Genomic DNA, 17,538 nt, shown 5'->3' with positions numbered 1-17,538 from the left:
GTGGAACCTACAACTCCCCCCAGACAAATTAGACAACGCAGCTGTACATTAATTAGGGTCTTTACAGAAATCTTGATGGATCATTTGACAGGGCCGTAGCCAGGGCAGATTTTCCAGGGGCCCACAAATTGCAGGTTTCTTTAAGTTTTAGCTCTGCGTTTAAAATAAATCAACATTTTTTGAGTTCCACATACTGTAACTTCTTGTATTTTTGCGAACTGTTAAGAAAATGGTAAAAAAGGTTATTTTCAGAATTTTCTAAAAGATAAATAGCTAAGTAACTAAAATTAAATTGCACCATTTAACAATATCAATAAATGAAAAAAGAGAATTGATGTTTGTAGCAACAGTGTAAACGATGGGTGACTGACGTCGCCTAGACGACTATAACTAGCCAGTCTAAGGTAGCTAACCATAGTTGGCTAAGATTTTTGAACATAAAAACGTTGTTGGTCCTAATGTTTTTAATTTGTTTAAAAAGTGCCCTGCACAGCTCGGACCTTCTTACTGTCGGTGCAGGCCATATCAGGAAAAAGCATAAAATGTGAGGAAAAAAAATGAGTTTCGCCGCACACAACAGATGCAGAATAAAAAAAACAAAAAAAAAACTTGTTTTTAAAATGTTACTCACTACTGAGCTAAGCGAAGCTCAGTTGTTGCTGTCCTCAAACTATCAGATGTGACAGAATAAATTGTGCCAGGCCCCTTTTCAAAGAATCTGTTTGACAGGTCAAACCGTAGATAACACAAGTGTAACTGATAACATTAATCATGACCCTGTAGCATTTAGTTTGTCTAGGGCCTGGTGTTGTGTAACTCTCTCACTGGACAAACTAAATGGAACCATTTTGATCAGTTCCTTAGACCCTGTGCTGACTTTGCTGTGAAATTTCAAAATGGCTTCTTTAAAACAGACCTGTTGACTCTAGTTAGATGTATTTAGCACATTAATACAACATTAGCACCGTCATCTTATGCTTTATTCTAAAGCTGGCAAAATAAAAGTGTTGGGAGATGGATTCATAATGAGAGCCTGACTTACACTGGATGCATCTGACTAGCCACCTAACATAGCAAATAATGATGAGTTTGTGTGACATGGGAAGGGGGTATGTTCATGTTAGTTATATGGAAAGAAGCACTCAATGTTTATTAACTTAAAGCATGCGTTTCCCAAAAAAAATGATACGACAACTTACCTTCATAAGACTCCGCTTGACCCCGTAAGACCTCCGAGGTTCTTCTGGACCAGCTGCGGCTCTTTCTGAACCTACTAAGCATATTTTTCCAATATGTCTATATCTGCTGATAACAACAACCCATGTGTATACTGTTTGGATCATATTTATGGCAATGTTAAAAACATTCAATCAATTCTCTCTCACATAATGAAAAACATCCGGCAGAGTGAGTAATAACCGGAGTCCTCCAACGTCATCATGCCGGCTGTTGATGCAGCTGCATATGTGCTGCATGTAGGAGGACTTCTCACCACTCTTTATGCAGGAGAAAGACAGAAATTTCAAATTCCACCACGATGTTATAGTTAGTCAGCACTTATTGGGGATTAATTCTGAATGAAATTCAAATTTGACAACTTTTCTTAATTTAACTTTTTTTGGAGTGTATGTATGCGAGCGATTAACAATGTGTTACAAAGAGACAAGAAACAGGAGGTTTACAAGATTTGATTTATTAACTATGATACAGATCACATAAGGCCTTGCTGTATACACCATTCCCATTGAGACAAATTACCATACTTAGCAAATAATGACAGTTTTTTTTGTTTGATGTTATCTTTTCAGTTTACAGTACTTCATTTATTTATTTCTGTTTTTTTCTCCCCCATTATTTTCATCCCTGGCCCCCAACCCCCTATTATTTCTTAATATTTTTTCATCATCTCTTAAATAGTGAGAGTGGTGGAGCCCTCTTCCTCGGTCAGGAAGAAATCATGCACTATACTGGGCTTGCCTCTCAATCGTTCACAAAGAAATTGTTAAAAAAAAAATGCTTTGTATTTTTTTTAATTATTAAAATAAAACATAAAAAGAAACTTTTTTTTTCTATCACCACTGACTAAAGGGCAAAGTGTTAGACCCCCTAACATACCAATAAACAACCATTTGAATATAGTTTTGCTTGTTTCTCAATTTAACTTAACAGACATCTGTCACCATTGTTGCAAAAAGGAAAAAAAAAACAACAAAAAAAAACAAAAAGAAAAGAAAAGCAATGCAGCCACATATTATCGCTGAACCAAAGTCACATTTTTTTTTTTTTTTATTCAACTGTTCTTCTAAATTGACACTTTTCTTCCCATCTCTCCCTGGACCCTTTTTTCCACAGTCTTTGGCTGCCTCACAGTCAGTTCAGTATTAACACATTGATATACACAGGGAACGCCACTGGCCGGCGTTCACACACAAGTACCAGTGGTCACCCCTCCTTCCTCCCTCCGTCTCCCAAATAATGATCCCATTCACCCGTTTGCTGTCCGTCTTCCCTCCCCCGTCCCCCCAACCCCTCACTCCCCCCCCCTCCCCCCCTCCCATCTCTCTCACACTTTCTCTGAGGATCAGTGTGTGTAATCTGGACGAGCTAACAGGGTTACACAGTGGGGTAATGACCGCAAGGAGAGCTGCATTCCTCTCCTTCACGTTTGTTTGGATCACGCTGGTGTCTGGCCGTCTGCCAAGCACAGCCTGCTAGCGTGTCAGCTCAAACTCGCCCAAACACACGCTCTTAAGTCCTCCATCACACACATACACATACATGCACCCACACACAAGGTAAACAGGTAGTGCGGACTGATAAAAGCTCTTCTAAGAGTTCAGTGATTGTTTGAATTCTATTTTTTGGGGGGGTGGGGGGTGGGGGGGCAGAGAGAGAGACACGCAGAGCTGCGATTCAATGTCAAACCGAGTGACCTTGGTGAGCATCTGCTTAACATTAACACGCATAAGTTCACATGTGCACACACTCGCTCGAGCTCACAAAAACACACAGACACGTGTGTGTGTGTGAATGAGCACAAAACCGGCTTCGATCGGGGGCTCAGCAACGCTCCTCGAGCCCCATCTTGCTGGTTTCTACGGTAACAGCAAGCTGGGCCGAGGAATTTTGTGATGCTCCATTCCAGTCATGCAGACGGATGAATGGACTGTCTGTTCTGTCTGCTGTCTCTCCCAGACCCGACCGTCTCTCTTGGACAGGGAATGACTCGGGGATGCGGTGGCATAACATAACAGCGACAGTGGGCGCAGTTTCGCATAGTGGTTACACTTTTTTAGCAAATTGCGTTTCGAGTCCACCGAGATCAGGTCTGAGTCTCCGTCCCAGTGAGACGGGGGCACTGCGTCCTTAGAGGACAGCGTGTCGTGGCCTGGAGCAGTGGTTACCAATTATTTCCAAGGATAAAAAGCCTCCCACCTGTGTCTTACATCTGCCTTGTAATGCTACATTGTGCCTCTAAGTCGTTATTTCCTTCCACTACATCATAACGTCTAGGAATGAACTCCTTTACAAAGGTCTGAGTACTGAGCTGCTGTCCACAGGGAAGTGGAAACTAACAACGAAAGACAGCGAGGCAATTCCATTTACTGCACGTCTAATAAACTGCAATGTGGCCACACGCTTTGTGGCCACTTAGCGTGGATTTGCATAATCTCACTTGATGTGTACCAGATTCAAAACTGCTGCAGTTATTTCATTTATAATATTACACTTAAGTTAACGTTCTGCTAATGTACAATGAAGATTAATCCTGACAATTGCACCGATGAGAGAACAGAAACACACAGTGGGATGAGGGTGCTACGCCCATGCAGTAGTGAGGTTACGGCTGCAGTACCCATTTCTTCCTCTAGATGTCAGTGGTGTGCTCCCAGAGAGAGTGGAGAGTGAGTAGGGTGGTGAACTGACAATAAAGTGAACGGTGGCTGTCATGTCATTGGCAGCTCCAATTTAAAATGTGCCTTCAAAGTGCTCAGGAAAGTGCTTTTTTGAACAAGGTCCTTACTATGAAAACGGCAGCACCAGCTCACTTGTAAAACCACCGCGGCGTGAAAGAAGCAACATGACAGGTGAAGGTCCAACACTGGAATTATTCCCACTATCTGTCTAATGTGGGGAAAGTCAGGTACAACTGAAAAGCATGGATACAGGTGCACACAGACAGACAGACAGACGGACAGACGGATAGCAAGTCACACGCTCACTGATAGGCCCAGATTTTCTCAAATGAACAACGTCATAAAAAAGCATCGTGACAAGTGGGAATGTAAATGCAGAATTAAGGTTTAGACGAATTTTAAAGGAGCTGTATTTCCGGTTATCTTCTTTAACAAGGACAAAGCATGAGGCTGAAGTTCAAAGTGAGGACTGGGAGGAGCTTTCCCAGAATGCCAAGGGTGTCACAGCACCCATAATCCTTTGCTCCAATTTGCTGCCCAGCAGATCCAGTCGGTCGAGTTTTTTTTATTTTTTTTCCTGTGCTTGGCATAGTGCCTAGACTAAAACTGATTTTGTCTCTGTGTATGTGTGTGTGTGTGTGTGTGTGTTGACAGATAGGAATTCGTGAGTCGGACAGAACATCCTGTCGGGTGAGTAGTAACACGTGTTTCTTGCTCAAGTTCTCTGTACAGTGGTGAAATAAACAAACATGCATTCAGGACTTTCTGCTCCACTCTGTCCCAGATACAGCCTCCAGGTAGATACAGCAGGTGTGTGTTGGTCTGCACAGAAGACACACAAAAAAAAAAAAAACGAAAAAAAAGGAACAAAACAAAAACAAAACAGGTGCCGGCCATCGAATTCCCCAGCACAGTGAGAAGCAAAGAGATTGAGGAGAATGGCTGTCGGAGGCACACCGGACCACTGGGTGGTTGTGTCAAGAGAGTGTGTTTGTGTGTGTGTGTCTGAGTGCGTGTTTGCTGAAGCAATCCCAATGTAACGCAGTTCACATCCCCCCTTGCAGTTTAATCCCTCCCTGAGTCCCTTAGAACAATTACTGGCAACATCTCAGTCTTCATTAGTGTGTTTCTGTGTGTAGATTCGCTATAAGGCAAGGAGGGTAGTTCTAGATGAAGGGAGACTGAGAGACGAAGGGATAAAGTGTCAGGGAGGGAGAAAGATCATACTGCCAGTCCAGAGGCTCCTCAGTGTTCCCCTTTCCTGACTCGTGTGCGCGTCCATTTTTTTTTTCTAAAAGCGACCGAGGCTCAAAGAGACCTCCTCCTTCTCCCAAACGCGTAGGTTTCTCCCTGTACATACTGCATCTCACTCAATTTCTCCCAACTTCCTGTTTCAATTTATTTTCTTCAGTTCCTTCCCAAAACTTCAAAACCTCTTGTTCCCTAACCCTCGAATCACTCCGTCTTATCCGCCTGCCTTTGTGTTTCTCTCTCTTTCCCTTGATCCCTGATTCACAGCGTGTGTTGTTCCGTTGGGGGCAGGTGGGGGTGCAGGGAGGGCGGCAGCAGGGCTGGCATCGGGGACTGGGGAGTCGGAGGCGGGGAGTGGGGCGGGGACTGGTGGTGGTGGTGGTGGTGGTGGTGGTGATGGTGGATGGGAGGGCCGTAGTGGGGGATGACAGGAGGGGTGGCGGGGAGGACGTAGGGAGCCGGGGACGGAGTCGGTGAGGAGGAGTAGCCCCCGGCCATGCAGGAGTAGGCCGAGGTCCCTCCCCCGGAGAGCGTGGAGGTGGGGGAGCCAGGCAGGCCGTCGGCCAGCGGCTGATTGTAGAAGAAGTACGCGCACTGGTGGATGAAGCTCTCGATGATTGTCTGGTAGGTGCGGGTGGCGGTCAGGGCGTCCATGGTGGTGAAGTCCGGCCTCATGAGCGTGGGCCAGAAACAGATGGACAGGTTCTCGCTGGTCATCAGGTTGCTCTTGCTGTTCTGGCTCACCCTGAGAAACAGAGCAACCAAAAGGAAAAATGGATTAAAATCTTCAGAAAAGCGATTCATCAGATGGTCAGCTGGCAGTCGGCGTGTTTAATCGCCTTTTATCGTGAATATATGCAGCAAACTTTATGATAATCGGACAGTCTCATCGTCCAAAGTAAATAAGCAATGACCAAAATGTCAAGTGCTAGTTCACCCCTGGTGTCTGAACATTTCTCATCTGCTTCAGCTTCAGGGCTTAAGTTTAATTAACTAGTCACCGAGTGTTGAAAAAAATCTTTGGCCTCTGTAAAAACTAATTTTGTGCAGTTCAGTCAAGAATGATCATCCTTAAATTAAACTTAAACTTTTTTTTTTTTTTTTTACAAGCACGAAAACTGCCTCTGAATAATTTGAATAACAAACACTATTTTGTATAAAAGACGTGCCGTTTCTGCCGAGTTCCTAGTTGTAAACCATTACTTCATGCTATAGCTTGAAGTCTTGACAAATCTAAGGTGACGGAAAAATGAATGCACAATTAAGTCACAAGCGGGGATAAAACAGTCACAGCATCAACTCAGCGTGACTCAGGACTCGACGAGAGCCGGTCCGTCTCTGTGCTTTGTTTGGGTGACATCACCCCGGGGTCACTCGATCGAGTGACCAGCGCAGCTGCCACGGGCCGTTTTGCGACCGCGTCGCTCACTCACTTGTTCAAGTGGCTTGTGACATATTTGAAGACCTCGTAATTCTCCTTGGGGAAGCGGCGCAGAACATCCTTCATCGTCTGGAAGCGCTGCTCCCTATCGTTGATCTCTGAATGGTGGAAGAGAGAGAGAGAGAGACAGACAGGGGTTAGAGGAGGGAGAGAAAAAAAAAGTGTCTGAAAGAAAAGATTAGAGGAATCCGGGGATGAGATGTCAGGGCAGTGAGAGCGGAGGGTATGGAAAGATGAGGAGGGATGGAAAGAGTTCGGTTGAAAAGACGAGCTTGAAGAGCATAGCCACAGCGATTGGTTTCGCCTCTCAACTAAATCTGTGCAGGACACAGTGATTTCACCCTACAACAGCACAAATTTCACAAATCTCAGAGACGAAAACACGCGCGATCCAAAGAGACTCCAGTCAAAGACCACACACATTCCAGGGGAGAAACACGCCATGCGCACAACCATTACAGGGCTCTACAGATTACAGCAACTCACACACACGCACACATACACACACACACACACACATATACAGGGTGTGTTAAGCCTGATGGCTGCGAGGAGTGAGTCACAAAAACTGACGTCACCAACTAACACAGTCCATCCTGTGTGTATGTAAGCGAGGCAGCAGTGAGATCAGCAGATGTTCTCCTCCACATCACAAACACGATTTATACTCCGAGAGTTTAGATTCCTACAATCAGGTCAGAGCGGATCAAAAGCAGATTTGAGGAAGAGTGACTTCACACAGTCCCACCTGCCTCACACACATCACCAGCAATCAAAACGTGACTTCGAAGCAACGTCACCATGACAGTATCCGCAGAATCCGCTCGCCGCCGGCTCTCACCGAATCTCTCTTTTCCCTCCCACCTCTCTGTCTGGTAACAACAATTAAGCTCTAATTCCGAAAATGTCAAGACCAATTTGCCGTTTCCTACAGAACGAGGGCTCCCTCGCCTCCAACTCTACCTCGCGTTTCTTCTCCAACTCTCTCCTCTTTTCCTCTATTGTGGCACAGACTGCAGGAGCTTTATCAGGTCTCTGTCACGGCTGAAGGGTCTCGCCAGGGCCGTTAAAGAAAGAAAAAATAACACACACACACACACACGGATGCAGAGCTCGATGAGTGACAGCAGCCTCACGGCTGGGGGGGGGGTAAATCTCTCTGGCACGGTGCAAGACTAAGCTATGCTTTAAATCTCCATTCTGACAGATTACAGGACACTAAAAGAAAAAGAGAGGCTGTGGAGAAGTGCGTGGCACCCCCGTTTATCTCTCATACGGCCATTTTCTCATGACTTCATCCGGACCCTTGCGCCTCCACACCCCTCCATCACCGAGCGCAATCATCCCCGTGTCCTCCCTCCCACAGCGTTACATATTCTCTCCTCCATCCCTTCCTCCTTCCTCCCTCGGCTCCTTACCAAGTGGCAAATCCAATTCTCCCCATGGATGGATTTGGATTGCAGGAGTTTTTGCTTGTTAGGTTAAAGAAAAGTTACAATGAAGGGAAAAGGATTTGAGGCAAAATCCAATACACCTCGGGTTTTTGGAGAAGAGCTCTGCCCACCCCCCGCCCCGGCACCCCGGCACCTCCTCGTCCCCCTCGAACCAGAGCCCCCAGGACTTACTGAAGGCATCCACCAGGTCCCCCTGCATGCTGTAGGGCACCAGAGGCTCGGGCAGCTCGGAGAAGAAGGCCTTCATGGCTCCTGCCACTGTGTGCATGGTGAAGTCTTTCTCCACTAGGTCCAGGCTGTGATCTAGGGGGGAAAAAAGTAATGTTATAAAGAGATTTTTTGTTAAATAAAGTGCACAGCACACTATCACATTGATTAAATAATATATTGTTGTATAAGAGATTTATAGTTAAAATCAAATCGACAGCAATTCACAGATTACAGTTTGTGATGAGATAGTATCAGACAATCCAGGACACAACAAACCACACAAAGGTACCACAACGCAGAGTTAGGCTGATACTCTTTGAGATTTGTGTCCATGAACGATAATAACCTTTCTTTTTTTTTTTTGTAGTTGTTTTCAGTCGTGCACACAACTTTGAGACAAGCGTGCGCTTCTCAATTCAAAGTTTATTTGTTAAAACTGAATAACAAATATAAACTCTGTTTTTTTTTTAAATAAATGGACAATGAACGACAATTATAAAGTTAATCTGAGTGAAGAGAAAGCCTAGACAGACACCAATACAGAGCACCACCACTCTGGCAGAGACAGCATGTGTGGAGGAGTGAGAGGCTTAATTAAAAAGAAAAAAAAAAGCCATTTTCTGATAACTTTTTACTTTACGAAGGTAGTGCGTGGAGACAGAAGAGAGGCCAGAGAAAAAGTACTACAGCTACGGGTTGAGAGTTCTTCTTGAACAGACCGAGGTTGGCTACTGACTCGCGAGTTTCCAAGTGCATAGCTTTCTCCTGTAATGAGTTATCTGAATGTTCAGAGGGCCCGATGAAGAGCCACGGCTGTGAGGCACCTGCGCTGTAGTTTCACCTGTAATTGTCTTGTCCCGCCGGCCGGAGACTCACAATGATTCAATGCAGGATTTCAACTCCGATTACCCGAGCTGGATTTCACCCCGACCAGGCGTGGACGTCGCACACCCATCTTCCTCTGCTATCTATCTCGGCAGCTACATGCTTCATTAACCAAACCAATCTGGAGGCAATTAACTGCCCACACCAGACAGGCGCACGCATGGAGACACACATTGGGGGAGCATGTACACGTGTGAGGAGGCGCACACAGAGGGCAGGTCGACGATTGAGGAGGCAGCTCCGCGGTCTAAAAGGAAGTGAAGGCCAATTCCCTCGCTGGAATTAATGCTCCTTGGTTAATTACGGGGGGATTCAGGAAGGGACACGCGCACATATCTCTGCGGCCTTTCCTTTCACGCACATGCGAGTACTGTAAGAGGAAAGTTACAAACCTTGGTCGAACTGCCGCTGCATGCTTTCCATCTCCGCCTTGTTGCCGCTGACCCTGTAGATGCCCTCGGTGCTCAGCCCTGGCGAAAAGAGGCAAGAGAAACGGCGAAATGTTATAAGGTCAGTGTTCTTCTCATATACGTCTGTGGAGATGCACTCAAGAGGGGCATGGCTACTGCAGGATGTGCTTACGGCCCCCCCCCGCCATCTAAACACACCATTAGCACTATTTATTAAACCCATAAAGCATTCCTGCAGGTCTGCTAAGGGCCCACTGGTGCGCCGTGACAATTCGAGGCTACCTTAGCGGCACGAAATTAGAAAAAAGGCGAGAGTAAGTGCGGATCTTTAAGAGGATGTTTAACTCCGAGGTTGGATGTATTACATAGCGAAAGAGATTTGATTTAGAGTTTAGAGGGGACAAATAAATACGGATGAAAAACGCGAGCGCGCGCGCACACACACAGAGAGGGAGGATGTCATCAAACACCAATAAATAAGGCTGCGGCGAAGACGCACACGGGATGACTCAACAAGACAAATGAGCACGAATACAACAACTTGCTATTTTTCACACACTTCTACCTGTCGGTTCCCCTTGCTTCCTGTTTGAATTCGTACTTTTGCAAATAGATTTTTAATGGCTCACAGCAGGTGCAGTCTGGTGCAATATGACTGAGGACTCCAATTAAATACTTATTAAGGAGGCAAGTTGGATCTCATTATCTGTTTAGAGCAGTAACCGTCTATCATAATCGCATTGGCAGTTTGGAAGTTTTAAATAAGTACTTCATAACTTTTTAATTCGATCAGCTATCTGTTGGTTGAACTGACAAATACTAACCAGCTGTGCCGATACATATTCATTTTGCCGGAATGAGAAACCTTTTCAAAATGGTTTAGCAGCAGAAAATACTTTGATTTTTAGCTTCACTGCTTTTCCAAATAAAAAAAAGAACTACCTTGCAGACTAAGACAGAGTTTTTTAAAATTCTGCACCATTTAAACTCAAACGGAAATAAGTCAGAGTCGGGCGCATAGCTGGTGTAAATTACAGGGCACTTCAGTTTGGTTCATTAATATTTCCTTTTTCAATTTACAAAACGACAGCGTTCCACCTTCCAACCTTGAAATTCTCCATTCGTTCACACTTTGCTGGTGATTCGGGGAGACAAAGAGCAATCCACGGGGAGTGAGGGAGATAGGGAGTGGCAGAAAAAAAAAAGAGGACGAGATAGGGAGAGGCCGGGAGGAAATGAGAGAGCTCTCAGTCAAGGCATACAACATCGATCTCCTCCTTCTACCAATCAATTATCCACAAAAGCTTTTCTAGCCAGACACTAGGAAAACAGGGAGAGAGAGAGAGAGAGAGGAGCGTTGCAGAGGTGGGGTGAGGGAGTGAGAGATAGGGGGGCAAAATAGGACGAGCACCGGAGGATGAGAACGATAGTGAAGGATGGGGGGGGGGGGGGGGGGGGGGGGGGGGGCACAGGAGTGGGAGTCACACTGATGAAAGAGTGAAAGAGAAAAAACAAAGGGATTAAGATAAGGAGAGGGGAAAACTACAAAACACATCAAATGTAGGAGGAGGTTACAAGAAAATAAAAAAATAATAAAAAGGAAGCAGGGGGAGGGCAGAAAAGTAAGTTCTGAGAGGGTGAAGAAAATAATTTACAGGAAAAGCTTAGAAAGGGGAGCTCTCTGAAACTGAACAGTGTCCTCTTCCTCTGTGGTCAAACTTCTTGAGATCATAGTTGATGAGCAAATGTGTTTTATCTGCATCTGTTCTTTAAGCCACTTTAAGACAACGAATCATAAATGAATATTAGGAGAAATAAATCATTAATTGTATTACCTCTTTGGGCCTTTATCTTGATGGACCACACACACTAGGGCTGGGCATTTTCATTCATTATCACATGTTCATTATCACATTTTCAACTAGTTCAGAGAGGAATTAATGCAGTAGATTGATTACAGATGGACTATTTTACTGTGATGGCGAGTAAATATTGTTGAATAATCCCACGCTAGTAGTAAAACAGGTTTGCATGGCCCCGTGTTATCACAGCCTGCTGATGTGGAAATCCGGGGAAAATTTACAACCCGGGTAAAAAATTAAATAAATTAAAAAAATTAAGATAAAATTAAGTGAAAAAAATGGGACAATTTCAGTTTCATTTATTTTGACAAATTTATTCTATATATATTCTATATATATTTATTCTATAATAACGTAAATAGCAGCGTTACCGTAATAACCTACTGTAATAAATGTAGTGGGAGTGCAATTTTTTTTTCCTCATACATTAAAAGCTAAAATTGGAGACATTTTTGGGGACAGCCCCAAAATGGAGCCTCTCCCCAGACATAGGGGACGTCTGGTCACCCTGAAAAAACACAAACAACCAACACGGCACCTTTCTTTGGTACACGTCTTCCTGTTCTGCAGCATCACCACGCCTCGCAGTGACGCAGTCGCAGCATGCGTGTTCAGAAGCAGTACCGGTGGTGCCGGTATATTAAAAACGTTTTTTCAGCATGAACCAGCATATCACCCAGCCCTAACATACACGTAGAAATAGCGTAAGAACACCCATCTTTGGTTGCATCTCAGCCTCCACCTGCATTTAAGTGGCCAAAAACAAGCCTGCGGACCTGCAATCACACAAACTCAGACAGCGCGATAAACGCTCCTGCAGTTACCCGGTGGCGTTTCTGCAGCGCGTTACTGTCTGACACCACTCCAGCCCAGATCCCAAGCCCCACTCTGGGTTCAGCAGCCCAGAGGCTGATTTCATAGTTCACCATGGAGACAGGCAGTCGCTGGGTGCTGCCCTTTTCGTCGCTATGGAGGCTCCTACGGCCAGCAGATAATGCCTGCACACGCTAACACGCATTCGTCGCCTCGGTACCCATGAGCAGAACTCACCGCGCTGAGAGAAAGTCGGAGCCGAGCAGAGATAACGGCCGTCGCTGTGGATTGATTTTATATGTCTGCTTTTCTGCAAGCTCGAAATGCATGAAAATAACAGAAAATAACCACCTTCGTTCTTATTATTCTCAAGGACAAAGGGAGCGAGTTACGAAGCACGGATAAGGGACGCAACAAAGAGAGGAGACTTTATCATAGAATGTACAAAAACAGATAATTAAGACGCTGCGTTCACTACCTTCTTGAGCACCGACAGAAATGTGGCAACAAAAGCCCCAAAGTGTACATTCAAAATCTACGTGACTAGAGGATTATCCGTGACATTTACACAACCTAGAATAAAGGCAGGAAGATGGGGTTTGGGTTTAAGTTGGCTACGAGTATTTTGGTTTGAGGTAAACGGAAAAGGGAAGGATGTAGGTCAAAGCGGCGAGACCAAGGTCAGCTTGAAAACGTCAGTCATTATCAGCTCACGCTGCAGCGAGAAACACGGTGTCAGCGCGGTAAAGTAATTTCCTCCGTGTGCCATTATACGCAGAGATTATAGACACAGATAGGGGATAAGTAAAGTCTGACTTACAGCGGCTACAATCAAAACTAAATAGTACATTGTGTCTCAATTTCCCCTTCCATCTCAGATATTCTGTTTGTGGGTGTGCAGCTGTGTACGACATGCGTTCAAATACTATATTGGTACATGTGAGACTGCGCAAACAACACTGGGAAAACAGCTGAGACCAAGTATTCTTCCAATTTCCTACCTCCCGATATTGATCGAACTGAGGGAGCTGAGGGGCAAAACACTATCTGGTCACCACCCACCCCCCCCTGGGCTAAAACACGTGGGACATATGGACGCGATGAACGGGGGAACGAAAAGATAAGGGGAACAGGCAGAGAAAAATATATAAAGTGAATTGAGAGAGGTGACAGTAAGACAGGGAGGATGAAAAACTCCAAAGAGTGGATCAGGAGGAAGAAGCAGTGAAACAAGGGCAGGGCGAGAGAGGAGGGGAGAGGAAACAGAGGATTAGGAAACACACTAAAAGCAGGGAGTGAGGATAAGAGGGAGACGTATGTAAACGCACGTTCGACCCGTTTCCCTCCTTTGCTCTGAAGCAACCGCCGCGACCGCGCCACTTAACGTCTGAACGGGGTGAGGTGAAATCTGACGCGGTGCCCTGTTATCTGGAGCTTTGCCCCCGCGCTCCTACGCAGAGGAAGGAGGTGGATGTTTTATAAGGCCACGGTTAATCCACAAATACAGAGTCTTTAATCAGGACAGAGATTACAGAGGAATGCACTGGCTTGTCGGTAAGCAGCAGCAGCAGCAGCGATGTTTTGACAAAACTCCCCTGCCCGGATGCGACTCACGTTGTGGAAGGTACTGCGAGAATGTTGAGCAACCGGCGTGCGCAATCTTTATTAGACATTCCTCAGATGTAAGTTTCATAAGCCTTATTACTCTAGCATGAGGACAAACCTTCAAGACAGACAGTTGCACTGATGTCTTTTCACGGCGGCTCATGATTTCAGTGTCTAAAGTCCTAGTTGTGACCCAGCCAAGAACACAGACGTGTGTGTGCGAATATCTTAACGCGAGAGCCGACCCCGTGCTAAGTCGCCTCGGGCTCAGTCTAACAGCTGGTGACAGAGTGAGAGGCAAGCTGGCAGTCCCAGGGCAGCGGGGCACCAGAACAGCCTGACAGGGGGTTTGGCATCTGGGCAACAGAGTAGCAAGGTTAGAAGAGACTATCCAACCACATCTGTGCTCCCAGAGAGGACGTGGAAGAGGAGGAGGAGCGGTTTGACTGAAGCTTATGGGAAATAGTTAATGATATGTATGTAAATTAGAAATAAAGACACTTGCTTTATCCATTCATCTCCAGGAGCTTCACCTTGTTTTCTTGTATTTATCAAATAGCACATCCTTGGTTTGTGTCAGCATAGGTGACCTCTAAAGTCTACAGCTCAGACCTCACTGAGCTTTAAAGGAACAGAGACTAAAGCTGCATGCGGTTCATTGACAGTAGGTAACGATCCCACCAGAACAGAGGGCCAAGATATGAAAAAATAATAGAGAAGGAATTAAATGAAGGCACACGCAAAGAGAGACTGGATTCTTAGATATTATTCAACTTAAATGACACCTGGACAGTTCTTACCTGTCGTTTCAATGAAGCGGATGCACTTCTCGATGAAGACTGGGATCGGCCTCTCGGGAGTGACCACGCTGACCAGCGGCATGCCGAAGTAGTTGCTTTCGATGGGTTTTGAGATGGAGTGACGGGGCTTGGGTCGCGGTTTCTGGTGGGGGGGGAAAGACCAGAAAAGAAACGTCAAGGTTATTTCAGACTGACTGACAGCGGCGCCGCACACAAAGGCCGCACATTTTAAAAACTGGGCCCAGAAGCGTTGCTCTGGGAACTGCAGAAGACCTCGTTTAAAAGTGACTGTTTTTATGTAAGCAAGCTACCTGAGCAACACGACAAACGCACGCATGCACACACCCATCCCGCACATTCTTTAAAACGTCGATCTGATAAGTAATCATACATTCCTGTCTTGAGCCCTGTTCTGTGCATCGGCGAGATATGCATCAATTCCTCCATCGCACCGATGTCTTTATCTTCTCTCTTTTCTCTGTTTCTCATGCCCTCTATCTACTGCACTGCAGCTGTCACATAATCGCACTCCTTTATTCATTGTTTAATTACTTTCAAGCCTGTGTTGTTCTCCTGTTCAGAGATCTCAAATACACTTGTGCAACACTTTGAGCCTGCCTCTCCGTATGGCTGAGGCATCAGCAGTAATTGTATTGCGCTTTAATGGTGTTCAGGGGGAATGTTTTGAAGGCCCCCGAGGCCTGGATCTCTAGTAAGTCTGTCAGCGCCCCCCCCCTCCGCCCCCTGCCGCCACCCCCCACCTCCTCCCCTCCCCTGGCGGAGGCCCTGCCCTGACTGGCTGGGTGGTGAGGCAGGGGTGCATGGTTGGCTGGACACGTAGACTGTGGGTGTAGTTCAGGCCCGGCAGACAGACAGACACAGGAAAGGAGCAGAGGAGTGTTCATTATAGAGAAGAAACCCGGGTGCCCTCTGCTCCAGATACCGGCCTCACTGCACTCCGCAACATTTTCGATAGCACGTCCGCGCGCGCTCGCTCGCAGTGGCACTCAAGGAAGATTCATTAAAGCCAGATCAACAGCGGCTCACCTGCACCTTTTTCCGCAGTGGCTGTTGTTTGAACATTTAGTGACTTTACTCTTCTTCATCTGCAGTACGTCGGCCTTCCTTAAGCTCCTACCTATGGGAGACTTACCAATACGCCTGAATGCTAATGTTACTGACTGATATGCAAATATTATACATGCACAGATCAGACATAACATTATGACCATTAACAGGAGCAGTAAAAAACACTGACCACCTTGTGACAATACAATGTTCTGCTGGGAAACTTCTGGACCTGGTAATCGTGTTGATGTTACTTAGACATGCACCACACACCTAAACCAGAACAGTCCCCACCCTATAGCACACTATAACACAGGATGCAGCCTGACATAGGCACACACAAAAGCTGTTAAGGAACAACTTAAAAAAAAAAAACAAAAAAAAAAAAACATGAAGAATAGCACAGGGTGTTGACCTGGCCTCAAATTCACTAGATCGCAAACTGATCAAGTATCTATGGGATGCACTGGAACAAGCCTGATCTACAGAGGCCCCTCCCCTCAACCTGTAGGACCCAAAGGCCCCCCAATGGCAACATCCCAGACACCACAGGACACCCTCAGAAGGTCCATGTCCGTTCTGAGGCACAAGGGAGACCTACACAATATTAGGAACGTGGTCATAATGTTATGCCAGATCAATCCATTTGGGAATTCCTATGTATATTGCTTAAAATTACTAGTATATATTATATATATTTAGATTATCGTAATTTACCGTTAACAATTTTATACTGAAACCGTATTAACTGTTAAATATCTTTACTTCTGAATGTATTATCCACAAAATAATAAATGTATGTATATATATTGTTTTTAAATATATGACTATTGGCATCAAAGATCCAGCATCATTCATGTTGTTCTGGCGAGGATGCTCTTCTATAATTAACTGCAGGAAAAGGACACAGTTGCTACTTCACTCATGGAGTGACAAAAAAAAAAAAACAAAATGTCAAGAGATAAGAGTGCTACACTCGCTGGCTTACTGGAAGAGTCTGCACTTCATTTAACAATGCTGATGGGACCTGGATCAGAGCTGAATCACGTAGGTTAAATAACCGCGGACTTTCCGAGCCAGTCACTCATTGTTCACTAGTTACTATCACACAGCCCCACATGAACAGAAACTGGAATTCCTTCTCTTGCGGTTAAAACTCCTCAAGCTGCCAAGTCCAGTCCCTCTCTCCGTCACTCCCTTTCTCATCGTGCAAACATCCGTACTGTACGTGCTAAGTGTGTATCCGTGGTTTTCACACAAGTCCACAAAACACCCGCATGAGGGTTTATTTGAAATAAACAGATAATAATAATAGATGTGATGCTACATGAGTGGAGCGGTTACAACTCCAAGTAGCAGCTCATAATTTATTTCTGTCCTATCACACTGAGTGTGTTGTATATCTGTGGCCTATCTCAGTGTAGCAGACTGTCTCTATACCCCCCCAATCCTGCACCCACTTTTCCTCTCTCACTGTCTTCTCCCCCTGCAGTTTTGCCTTCTGGCCACTCCTCTTAGTTGCTGACTGAGACAGGATATGTTGCCAGCGCTGAGAAGACAAAACAGACCTCTACCACAAAAGAAAAACAGAACACATCCTTAATAATAACATACAGACACCGTGGTGAGCGTTTACATACACGGCACGCTGCAGGACGCTGAAACACAAAGCCGTTGCACAGCTCTGTCATAATAGCTATTTCTCTCGATCTCCATTTTCCACGACTGCGTTTTTCGCCTTTCCTCTGACCGTCTCCCTGTTGTTTTCTCGCATGAGCACACCAGGCAAACTAGGTAAACGAGGAATTTAAAACATTCCTCT

At 45.4% G+C, this 17,538-nt stretch overlaps 1 protein-coding gene across 1 annotated transcript in view; it reads right to left on the bottom strand.

The window, feature by feature from the left end:
• Nucleotides 1–1,677: 1,677 nt before the first annotated feature.
• Nucleotides 1,678–17,538, bottom strand: part of arhgap35a (Rho GTPase activating protein 35a) — a 59,145-nt gene continuing 43,284 nt past the window's right edge. The window contains exons 3-7 of the mRNA XM_047593236.1: nucleotides 14,649–14,790; nucleotides 9,551–9,628; nucleotides 8,235–8,366; nucleotides 6,602–6,707; nucleotides 1,678–5,913 (exon numbers count right to left, since the gene is read on the bottom strand). Of these exons, the coding sequence (XP_047449192.1) occupies nucleotides 5,430–5,913; nucleotides 6,602–6,707; nucleotides 8,235–8,366; nucleotides 9,551–9,628; nucleotides 14,649–14,790 (942 nt within the window). The 3' untranslated portion in view covers nucleotides 1,678–5,429. The remainder of the gene's footprint in view (nucleotides 5,914–6,601; nucleotides 6,708–8,234; nucleotides 8,367–9,550; nucleotides 9,629–14,648; nucleotides 14,791–17,538) is intronic.

This window comes from Mugil cephalus, chromosome 9 (genome assembly GCF_022458985.1).
Source record: "Mugil cephalus isolate CIBA_MC_2020 chromosome 9, CIBA_Mcephalus_1.1, whole genome shotgun sequence".
Taxonomy (NCBI): domain Eukaryota; kingdom Metazoa; phylum Chordata; class Actinopteri; order Mugiliformes; family Mugilidae; genus Mugil; species Mugil cephalus.
This window is presented reverse-complemented; position numbering and strand designations above follow the sequence as displayed.